The 12181-nt window shown below is 36.7% G+C and overlaps 1 protein-coding gene across 6 annotated transcripts in view; it reads left to right on the top strand.

Annotated features, from left to right (window-relative positions):
• The first annotated feature begins 434 nt into the window (after positions 1 to 434).
• The window catches only part of LOC139958853 (transient-receptor-potential-like protein), a 56921-nt gene continuing 45174 nt past the window's right edge, over positions 435 to 12181 (top strand). For 5 of the 6 annotated variants that reach the window (XM_071956239.1, XM_071956240.1, XM_071956242.1 and 2 more), the window contains exons 1-10: positions 436 to 651; positions 1594 to 1809; positions 2850 to 2971; positions 3603 to 3704; positions 5552 to 5977; positions 7463 to 7647; positions 7811 to 8007; positions 8733 to 8872; positions 10395 to 10492; positions 11598 to 11749. In XM_071956239.1, the coding sequence (XP_071812340.1) occupies positions 1620 to 1809; positions 2850 to 2971; positions 3603 to 3704; positions 5552 to 5977; positions 7463 to 7647; positions 7811 to 8007; positions 8733 to 8872; positions 10395 to 10492; positions 11598 to 11749 (1612 nt within the window). In that variant the 5' untranslated portion in view covers positions 436 to 651; positions 1594 to 1619. Of the gene's footprint in view, positions 652 to 1593; positions 1810 to 2849; positions 2972 to 3602; positions 3705 to 5551; positions 5978 to 7462; positions 7648 to 7810; positions 8008 to 8732; positions 8873 to 10394; positions 10493 to 11597; positions 11750 to 12181 lie in introns of all 6 variants that reach the window. The other variant, XM_071956243.1, reaches the window with a different exon arrangement.

A 12181-nucleotide genomic window follows, 5' to 3' on the forward strand; every position in this document is an offset into this window, starting at 1 on the left:
TACTCTTACTCATACATGTTTTTGGAATCTTCTTGTATAAACTCATGGATTTCTACTCGTATGTTTTCACCCGGTTCATTCACACTACAAGGTGTCAATATACACAGGTAATTTGAACGGAAGATCGGAAGAAATTTAATCGGTCGACATAGGGCTATCTAAAAATAAAAGAATAAATAAAAAAGTGAACTGGGTACCTTTTCTTTTACTGGTACTGCGAATACATATATCGTAAGAAGACTAAGTATACCACTTCACATGCATAAGAGATTGAAGAATACACTTGGGCTGCAGGGGAGAAAAAAAAGAAGATTTTTTAAGGCCTGGATGAATGAAAATACCCTTACGTACTGTATATATATATATATATATATATATATATATATATATATATATATATATATATATATATATATATACGTAAATGGGGCATACATATAATTATACCAGCATCAGTTTATCTATGGATTAAGGGATAGCCTACCTTCAGATACATGCAACAGTGTAACTATATGACAGCAACACAGATAGTGTCAAAACTATCTAGACAACAGTTTCAATCCGTTTTAGTGAGAAAATAGAATTTGAAACAAAACGGGACATTACATGGAATATTTGAGTTGCTTTATGCATGGGTATTCAGATACAACGGTAAGCATTATTAAGCCTATAAGATTATTGTAAAAAAATGATTCAGTTGTGTTCGTTTTTGTTGTTAATGTTGTTGAAATAAATGCATGCATTCAGGCGGGAATAAATATAATACCATGGTGTTACCTAACCGTGAACAACATCATATATATATATATATATATATATATATATATATATATATATATATATATATATATATATATACACCATTATTTTCACTATATATACATATATTTTAACTTGCCGGTTGATTGTGGTCAACATATATGGAGGACCGTATAATGCAGGGATATGGGTGGTGCAGACTGTTGGTCATTCGATGGAAGACCGTTCGTAAGCAATTTGTCTATAACTGAAAGTGCTTACTGTCTATAAGATGGGCCTATATTTTGCAACTTTTAACTTAGTTACGTGTTGTAATGAATCTTGGTAGAAGCAAAATAATAAATAATAACACCTAGGTGTCTCCTCGCAGTAAACAATTTGCTTGTTGCATGGCAACGATGGATACAACTAGTTTTCTCAAATAAGAGGTTTTTTTCCCCTCCAGTATATTTAGGGTTTGTATGTGGCGTTATAATTTTGCGCGTATTAAGACCGAGAAGAATACAGGCTAACACTGTAGCGTTTATCGGATAAAACGGTAGACACGTATATAACCCACGGTAGTATATGTATATAGGCTATGTTATATCCTCCGTATGAAGGAGGGGACACACAGCTAAACCGAACGTTACCTTTACTCGATTTCAATATATAGCCTGTCCTAACATGTGTGATGTGACGGGGAAGGGGTGTGGGAGGGGGACCTGAATCTGTCTGAAGGGGTGGGGTTGCCTAGGTTGGAGGGAAAGGGATCCAGAATATGACGTAAAGAAGAATTTTTGAGTAATACGATTATCATATATTTCCTTCATTTAACAAATAATTATGTGGCAGTTAGTGACGTCACTTAAGTTGTTACCATGGAGATGCATCCAGTCTACCCACGTCAGCCGGAGAGCGGACTGTTTCGTCACTTTGAGCGATGTATACTCCAGAGCGACATGGAAGGACTGGAAAAACTTTGCCGCGAGGGCTTCGAAGAAACAGACAGCGGAACCGATGTGTATGGGACCAATCTTTACCAGACAGCAATCACCCACGGAAATATAGGTTCGAATCTATCCATTATTGAAAGAAATATATAAATATTACGGTAGCAGAACAATTTCCTTTTCATGTGGCACATATAACTTACCAATCTTTGGCAAACATGGAATAAGAAGAAACAAAACACATTTCATGAGTTAAAGATAATCAGAATTTGGCTTAACCTGTTAATTTAATATAAAGCTGCGTTTTGTGAAAAGTATATGCCTATAAAGACAGGTGTTAGTTATAAACTAAACATTTCGGTGTCTCTATTTGACGTTAAACACTTTGTGTGGTTAACCAAGTTCATTGTCGAGCCCGAAATTTCCAGAAAGCAATACTTCGTGATTTCAACCAAAAGATTATTAAGGCTTTATGAGTTTGCCGGTTTCATAGACTGTGACTGGATTTATGTGAGGGGTTTCAATTTATTGGTCCTTGATGAACATGTTTCTACGCTTTTGCATTAAAAATGGCCCTTCATTGGTAGCATTCGTTACTATAGACTGGGCTTTCGGGCCATTTGTGTCAGAGTGGGGCACGAAATTGATCTGGCGGACCGCAGTGAATTGTTGTACCTAATGCTCGAGCCGCATGCCTTTAGGATGTACCTACTACCGTAGCAAAAATATGGACCATTTAGCAATATAAGAGAGAAATAAACGTTCGGAGATTTAAGATACTGTCCATTTGTTTAGTTAAAATATCCTATCGCAAGTATGAGCGATATGTAAATTCCTCAAAGTATACACTTTTTAAGGCCTTCCGTTGGTATAGGCTATGGGTATGCGAGCAGCATTAACATGATTTAGCAAACCTCTTAGGCCGCAGAAAATTTGCTCGATGGACTCATGGAGTCCCGCGAACCGGTCATTGCCCACCCATGTTTATATTTGTGCGTCAGGTTAAAAGTCATCTGTTTATGTTTTTTATGGTAAATAAGAAGTGAATAAGAATCATTAAAGATATAATATTGGACAGTTGCGTGGCATATTGTATCGTTACAACTATAGATGATCATGCATCTTATTTTTGGTTTTCTTTTTCGATATATGAAACAGATGCCTTGAAGATGTTGGTACAGTACCAAGTTCCAAATTTCAACGATGGTTTCTTTCATGCTGTTTTATCAGGAAGCCCTGAGATGACCAAAGTATTTGCTGAATATTTATCACAAGCCCAGGTAAGTTAGATCGATTCTAAAATAACAGATCAAATCATGTTGGTCAAGTTTAAGCCGAATGATCAAGATTTAAAGAACGACTAAGTATAGGCATATTTGGTTATGTGGTAAACCACTGTTATGGTCTAACTTGTATTTCTATATACCACATTTACACGAGAAATGGCAATTTCAACATCGGAGGTTTATTATTCACAACGGCTGGACTACTGAGTCTATTATTGCTGTATTAGTGTATATTTATTAGGCCTTTCCAAGTAACTTTATTCATAATGTTACTTGAATTGCGAATTATTGCATCGCTAAAAACCAACGAAACCAAAGACATGTTGCTGTGTTTGTCCTTTTGTGACATCACAGTTATTGTGTGTCAATGTAGCCTTCCCCCAATATATTAAATACATTTCAAATGTCATATTTCATCTACAGACCAAGCTATGAAAATGGGGGGTTGCTCCAACCACATTTGTCCTTTTTATTTCTTGTATCCTATTTTGTTTTACATTTTATTTGCATGCAGCCTCAGCCTTTGTGATGCCTCTGTATAGCTTCAAAAATCAGATAGAGTTTATGAAATTGCTATAAAAATGAAATGCATGATTTGTAGTGTATACGTTTGCTTTCGTCATAGATGTATGATACGAGTTCCATCTTTGCCCAAAGTCCATGTTACCCACAAAATATGACCCCTTTGATGCTAGCAGCCGAACAAAAGGATCTGAAGGTGATGAAGGTAAGTAAACTGGTCGATGGGAAACACATCTCTTCCTCACTGCAGCGGTTTTGATATTATTTGATATTATTTTGATATTATTTGATATTATTGGATATTATTGGATATTATTGGATATTATTGGATATTATTGGATATTATTGGATATTATTGGATATTATTGGATATTTTTTGATATTATTTGATATTATTTGATATTATTTGATATTATTTGATTCTTCGAGTTGCAAATCATTTCAACATTTTTATGCCAAAAAAAATGTGTGTTGTGCACCGTTTCGTCGGTTTTGATTTTTCTTACAATGGTATATATAGTATCGTTTATCAAACAGCTACGTGAGATTTCTGTTTCATGTGACCTCTGACGTCATCAAGTCATTTGCCTCTTGATGTCCACCGTTGTTGAAGTACGCATGATCGTTGAACTTGACTACAGCGTGTGTTATGTTATATATTTTTGTAATTACAAAATAGAGGCAACCTCCCACCACCCGTTTCTGAAACTAGCAAATAAAAAATTATATCAAAGAAGACATAAACCAATATTCAACTCTTATATTCTTAAAAATTATATATTTCTTAAATGTGTACATATGCACCTTCCGGCAATGAAGATAAACAGCAGACCATATATACCGGTTTTTTGATGTTATATTTTAAGATTTCCCTCTCTGACGTGAAGCACGTGATATAACTGACAGACCAAGTCCCTCTCAAAACCCAAATGATTCTTTTCTAGCTGCTTGAAGTTGTGCTGTCATTAAAGGGTCTATCATTACGAATTTCTGACGGTAGTAAAGTTAACGTCCCTGTTTAAGTTCCAGCTATAGTCATACCATCATCGGTGTATAAGTTACCAGTGAAATATTCGTGTCGCAGCAAGATTGATGTATAATTTATTGACTGGCTACAGCCCAGTCCACACGATTTTTTTTTTTATTTTTATCATCTGACAGGTGTGATGGTAAATACTGTTACACTATTTGTTCATTTCTAGTCCTTTTCTTGAAATGCGTCTAAGATATATAGTATAAAATATGATGATGATGATGATAAGTGGTGAAAGTAAAGTAACGGTAATATTATGTTTGTGAATAGGTGTAAACGTGTCAAAGGGCGTCGTAACGGTTGTGGCAAATGGGTCACATCAGGGGTGGATCCAAGATTTTGTTTTATATAAAGAAGAGGTTGTGGCCCGGGGGGGGGGGGGGTCGTTGAAGCCGATCCCATTATAGGTGGGTCTGGGTGTCTCTCCCTCAACTCTAACCCCCCCCCCCCCCGGAACCACAAGTGAGAGACAACACGTACAGAAATGATACTAAAAATAGGAACGATGAATATAATCATTCTTAAAAAGCTTTACGTTAAGTCTGTATACTTTACCCGTATAGATGCTTAATGGCTGTTATCAGCTGAAGTGTTCTTGTTGTTGGTGTTCTTTTTCTTTAAAAAAAATGTTGAGCTATGATTTAGTTTGAAATATTATACCGAGATCATTATGAGTGTAACTTGACCAAAGGGCATCGTAGTTGTTGTTTTCTGTAACGGATGATTTTGATGGGCATTACGGCAATTTGTGTGGGGGGGGGGCATCGATGGCAATTAGCCCTGGTCGTGACTCTATGAATGTATAGGCCACTGACGGTGTCCGCTAAGCCACGTGCGACATCCATCCAATATGTCGGACGGAGAGATTTTGAGCGACAAAAAATTTAGATAATTTCGATCGCAACAACGAAGTGTAATATCATCAAAATGTTTACACTAGGCAATACTGACATATTCAATGTTGTTATTTGCTCATTTTTTTTCTTTCTTTCTTTGGTGGTGGTTGTCTTGGTGATTAGATACTTCTTGACTACGGGCATAAATTTCCGGGATTGAAAGATCTTTATGATAAGGATACGAGTGATTACCAAAAGGCGTACCTGAGGATTCAATGGTACCGGGCACGATGTAGTGACGGTATGATCGTCCTAACCAGCGAAGATCCTTTAGCCATGACCTTCGAACTCGCTCGGCAGTTAAAGCGTGAGTATTCCTACTATCCCGAACTGGACGAACAACTGAACGAGATTGGCGAACATCTTGGACATCTGGCGCGAGATCTTCTAAACTGTGTTCAGACCAAAGAAGAAGCGGCTATTTTGTTCGAGGTCGGAAGGAAATTACCCAGAGCAAGTAAAGTTCCATCCACCACCTGCAGACATGGCCGATTACCGCGTGTTCCACCACCTCGAATCCAAAATGCCCTCAGTCTGGGTTATAAAGAGGTAAATAATATGGAGCTGTCATTTATAAAAACCTATACCATCTATTAACCATCTATACCATCTGTACCATTTATTACCATCTATAACATATGTACCATCTATTCACCTATACCATGGTTTGAATCAATCATTACCGCATTCCGTCTGAATCTCCCCCCCCCCCCCCCGAATATGAAATGGATCGGTCCTGGCTGTTACAAAGACGTTCATGTTATAATCGACCATATTTACATAAAAAGATCTGAAAATTTTGACGGTTCTTTAACGTTTCCATAAGGAGGAGCTACTTGTTTTGGTGAAAAATAAATGGTATATATTGTTAGGCAATTGCGTAACGCTACACGCTGTTCTGCTAGTACCATGAGACAGGCCTATATGAAATACGGTAAGAAATTGCACCATCAGTTTGAATTCCCTTATGACAAATGTAATATTATGATATCGAATTATGATTAGTGAAAAGCAACATCCATGAATGATATGAAAACACGTTGCATGTGGCCTGTTGCATGCTGGGAATGATTTGTCTGTATAATCAATATAAACCAAGTATCCAGGTATAACCTGTTGTGATACTATATAGTTCGGGAACAATGTTCAAGACACTATTCTCATGTTATTAAGTTGGATTTAATAAGATTGTATTTATTCAGTAATAAGAAGCACTGTTACTATTTTCCTTTTTTGACTCCTCATGCAGAAAAGTATACCAGCAAATGATTAGTACTATATATAGGCTATTGTAAAAAAAAAATTGTGTGCAGTTGCTTCAGTTTCCATATACAGACAGCTGTTTTGTGACACTTCAATGATTGTTATTATAAAATGTGATTTTGCTATAGTAACGGACAATACATTATAATATATACTTTTGATATTGGCAATACGAGTAGTAATCGTAACTTTGAGTGTTTCTTTATTCCGCATTCTATGCCTCTCAACTTCCTCCTGATTATCAAGCAGAAGTAAAATATACCTCATTATGCAACACCTAATTGTATTCTGGTCATTTGATTGGTCAATTGCTCGTTGATTGCATGCAAAATCCGCTCTATTCCACTCTATGAAATAGAACCATGGGTTATACTTTTTTTGATAGCACTTTTTTCAATGGTAAGAGAGCAGAGAAACCTGTCTGTTCAAAACAATCTGTTGCATGAGTGCATTTTACATCCAATTGTATCCAAATTTGAAGGTGTTGTATAAAACAAATAATGAATGGTTTCCATTCGTGCAATAGTGTAAATATTTCATTCGTTAAAAGATGTAATTTGTTCCATTCAACTCGGCTGCGCCTCGTTGAATGGAACAAATTACATCTTTCAACTCATGAAATATTTGCACTATTGCACGAATGGAAACCATTCATTATTTGTATACTGTTTTATACTATTATAAAGTGTCGATTCATCTATATACACGATACAATAGGGTTACCTTGTCAATGACATCCCATCGTGTGTCTTTCTTCTACCTCTTCAACAGTTTATTGGTACTCAGTGTTGTCAGGAGTATGTGAACGATCGGTGGTACCATTCTGTAATAAAATGGCGTCTCATGAAGATGGTTGTCTTCCTACTGTCTACTACAGCGGTCTGCTTAGCATCTCCATTATTCTGCCTACTACTTCTCTTCGTTCCGTTTACATGCCTAAAAGATGTACTATCCCCGTAAGTATAACATTATATGTATATATATATATATATATATATATATATATATATATATATATATATATATATATATATATATGCGGAAAAAATGTATGTGCTGCACCGTTTCGTCGATTTGAACCGTTCTTTCCACTGATACCTAGTACCCTTTTTCAAACAGCTACGTGAGATTTCTGTTCCATCTGACCTCTGACGTCATCTTTCTCTTTCTCTTGATGTCCACCGTTGTTGAAGAACGCATGGTCGTTGACCCTGAAAATGTGGCTCCCGTGGGACTTGACATGAAGGATTGGTATATTACGTACAGAGGAAGACTCATCACCAACACTGACTATTGTATATCCATCTGGGTCGTTGGTAGGTGGAGCAAGTTTGGACATTTCGTCTTTCTTTAATTCTTTTTTAAATTTTGGAAATTTCGTTCAGACCTCACGAAATAGTGGTTCCTGAGAACGGAAGGGGATCACGGATTTCGTTAAGCAATGTGGGACATGTGATATTGGATTTTGAGACGGCAAACTATACAAACGTGTGTCGAAAAGGGGCGTCGATAAAATGGATCTTTTTAACATTACATACTGCAAATCCAGTATCTTAAATGCTTTTTGTTATTGTATAACCAAGCAATGGGGGCCACTAGTCATTTTTGAAAAGGTTAATGTTCAATTCGACGTTGAATAATCATAATTTTTGTTTGTGAAAACGAGAGAAGAACTACATGGAGAGTGACCAAGAACTATTTGGCGTAAATAGTGAGATAATCTGATAACATACTCTTATTAATTCATATCTCTGTAAAATTCACTTTTTGGGAGTTTCCATGTGAGTGTCAATATTCAATGCTCCCTTGAAGGATGAATTTCACTCTCACCGTAGAGTGGCTTACAGGTAAAAGTAGCTCTAAGCTAGAGGACATTGTCGCTTTATCTTGAGGGACCCTAAAATCTGTAGCCAGTCTATTTCGGGCAAGAATTGAAATTCACTCTGAATTATAAATATTTGGGATGAAGAGTATATATGTCTTCCCCCCACCCCCCCCCCATCCCTTCTAAGTTGGTTATACTTTCTTGATTTTTTTTCAGGAATAGTATGGCGGAATATTCGTCTAATTTGGAAGAAAGGTGCCAGGGTATACTTTCAAAAACCATGGAACATTATAGACCATCTACAGACATGTCTCTACTTAGCTGTCATCGTGTGTGCGATCGTGTCTAACGTAAATGTAAGCAAAATGGAAGGTTGTATGCTTATCTAATGCTAACGTATACATGATATATGCCATATATGTTAAACTTATGGTCATTCTATCTTCAAAAAACTAATAAATAAAGTCGTACTTTGGTCAATTTTGTTTTTCATTTCGCTCAAGTTTTGATTTTATGTGTAGAAATGACTATATGTGTAACGTATATGGTGGTACGTAACAAATTACTATATGTGTGACGTATATGGCGGTACGTAACAAATTACTATATGTAACGTATATGGCGGTACGTAACAAATTATTAAATGTGACGTATATGGCGGTACGTAACATATTACTATATTTGACGTATATTGCGGTACGTAACAAATTAATATATGTGTGACGTATATGGCGGTACGTAACAAATTACTAAACGTATATGGCGGTCCTTGAGAGTAATCGGCCATGTTAATGGTGTGGTCGGTTGAACAGTCATGTTCTCAGTTTCCTCAACCGGGTTTCAAACATTTTGCTTCGACGTTTACAATTTGTGATTACCAATGCAGTGTTTATTGCACACAACTTGACATACTTACAGTGAGTCCGTTACTGTACTTGTATTCCAACATGAATACCCGTATTGTCAACTTGTCCTCATGGAATTGTACTCGTACTGGTACTCAGGGCGATCGGTATATGATATAAATACTAATGCAAGGATTATTTACTCTTACTGGTACTCAGGGCGATTGGTATATGATATAAATAATAATTTAAATGATCATTTACTGGTACTCGGGGCGATTGGTATACTTATACTAATGCAATGATCATTTACTCGTACTTGTACAGAGGAATACTTGAGTGACGGTCGGATTTAGCGGTAGTGTGATCCACGTCCTGCAGTGGGGGAGGGTTCTAAAGTGTGGGGTGTTCCCCATCCTTGGGAAAATGTTTGCAAATTAAGTATGCTTGGATGGCAAATGGTGCAAATCTCTTTCCTATTCTGGAGCTAACTTCTGTGCCAAGTATTCACCCATATTTTGGTAAATGATGGTATAATTTGTTAAATTAATCATCAAAATGCTGCTCTGCGGAAATGTTTCAAATATTGTTTGTGCTGGGCGGCATTCAAAACTGCCGGGCGCAGCCGCCCGCCTTCTAGCGTGAGCACGTTTGCTGTAATATAAAGTTAATAATGCCCGATCACTTTACTAAAACTCGCGCTTAGAGCCTGTCCGCGTACTCGATATACCGAGGAGTATGCAATTTGTACTTATTTGTACCCATGTTGTTTGTACCCGTGGAACAAGTCTGCTATACTTGGTATTATAACCAGTTTATAAATGTAAGTCCTATGGATCCAGTGTGTCAACAGAACAAGATTTTTCTGTTACTTTATCATTGAGGGAACCAATTTAACTCCTCGTCCTACACCCGATGCCTTTCCCCTTTCGTTGTTTTTGGTATACCTTTCTTTGACTTTAAGAGGAATAGGCTCCGTAGTTCGTTTTTATATTTACAAGTCTATTTTTCTTCTCTTTTCTCTCTACCATAGGCGGCCAAGGAGTCCAACGAATTTACAGCATGTGACAATTCGGATGTGTCTTTCGAATCACCCATTGTTTCAACTACTTTCGACCCGTACCAGCAATTGTAAGAGTTACCTCAAAATATTCACATTTACTTCTATAACATCTACGAAAATCGATGCATTTGACATCTCATGGGGGAGGCGGAAGAGGGTTTAATCTGAATGAACCAAACATATAGAGGGACAGTGGGACATATGGCTTTAAACTGAAGGGTGCAAACCACAAAGTTACACAAAACGGAACCCTCTGTGCATTTCGTTGATTTCGTTAAATAGAAAAAGAAGTATAATTTAAAAAAGAGCCTTCTTGTTTAAAATAAATTTTAAAAATCAAATATTTGAATTTGTGAAACGGGAAGCAAGAAAAAGGAAATTTTGTGATTCAGGGAAATAATTAGCTCTATGTGTGAATTGTTTTTACTGTTTTGTAGAAACGTCATTTTATTATGTTCGATAAGCTATGTATATAGTCAAAGGACCGATTATGACGCGGGACCTTATTTTGACGCATTTTCGGAAATTATAATGTTTTTTTTTTACCGCAGCAGTGGAACATTATAGCCAGCATGGAAGTGTACTAGCGTGTCTCCCAATGTGTTTTCCACGACATTGAAGCCATTTACGATGATATAAATTTGAAAATCTGTATCAACAAATCATACACTATCAAAGTACTAACTTCTTTTGTGTTAACTGACTCACATCTGCTACGAGTGTTAGGCCCTAGTTTTTTAGCGTCAGAAGAAATAAGCCCCCCCCCCACCCCACCCCCAAATGATTCTTTCGTATAACTTTCATATTGTACTTGTTATATTTGCATTTATAAGAACAATTGATTGTATTTTAATTCATTTAAGATCATCCGAGTGACTCCCGCTCTTTTTGTTTTATGTAGACAGCGTCATAATAAGTATGACCGGTACGGCGCCATTTTGTTCGTAAAGATACTGGTTATATAGTTTTCGGCAAAATGTTGACAAAACATACGAAACATGTAAATGTCCATGTTGGTGTATAGCATACTACAAAGGTCTAGATATGTGGAAATAAAAGAAAAAATATTCAAGAATAAAACTAAACTCCTCCAGTTCAGTTTGGGTCATAATAAGACCCATGCTATGTGTAAAACCTTTCTCTGTACTATATCCACCCTGTATCTGTACACAGCTTTCAAGTCATGCCGAACCCTCCACCACCACCTGGTGTAGGTTCTGGAAACAAAATTACAGGCAGGGATGTCTTACTTAACTTTAGGAACAAGACCAGATTTGATTGGGACCCAATGAACCCTGTCTTTATGACCGAGATATGTTTCGCAAGTAAGTTGAAATACAATTATTGCACACCAACACCCAACCCCAATTCCCCAACCAACCCCACCCCACCCCACCCCACCCCCTGTCTTGCCAGTTTAAATATATAGCTAAAGGTTAGCTTAGCTTTTGAAATGAAAACAAAATACATACATGTACCATAATTATCTGTGATGAGAAAATACCAAAATCATGATATTTCACATCAGTTTTACCCCTTAATTTTTTATAGAGTCAAAATTTACTCTTTTAAGAGTGTTAAATATCGGGACATAATAAGAAAAGAGTAATTTTTTATTGTTATCAAAGAGACGAATTTCATGTCAGTTTAGTACTAAAACTAGTGAGCACCCCTCCACCTCAATCCCCACCCCCACCCACCTCAACCCCGACCCAAAAACCCTTTCTTGTAAGTTAAGAATATATAAAATGTTAGTT

This window comes from Apostichopus japonicus, chromosome 18 (genome assembly GCF_037975245.1).
Source record: "Apostichopus japonicus isolate 1M-3 chromosome 18, ASM3797524v1, whole genome shotgun sequence".
Classification (NCBI taxonomy): domain Eukaryota; kingdom Metazoa; phylum Echinodermata; class Holothuroidea; order Aspidochirotida; family Stichopodidae; genus Apostichopus; species Apostichopus japonicus.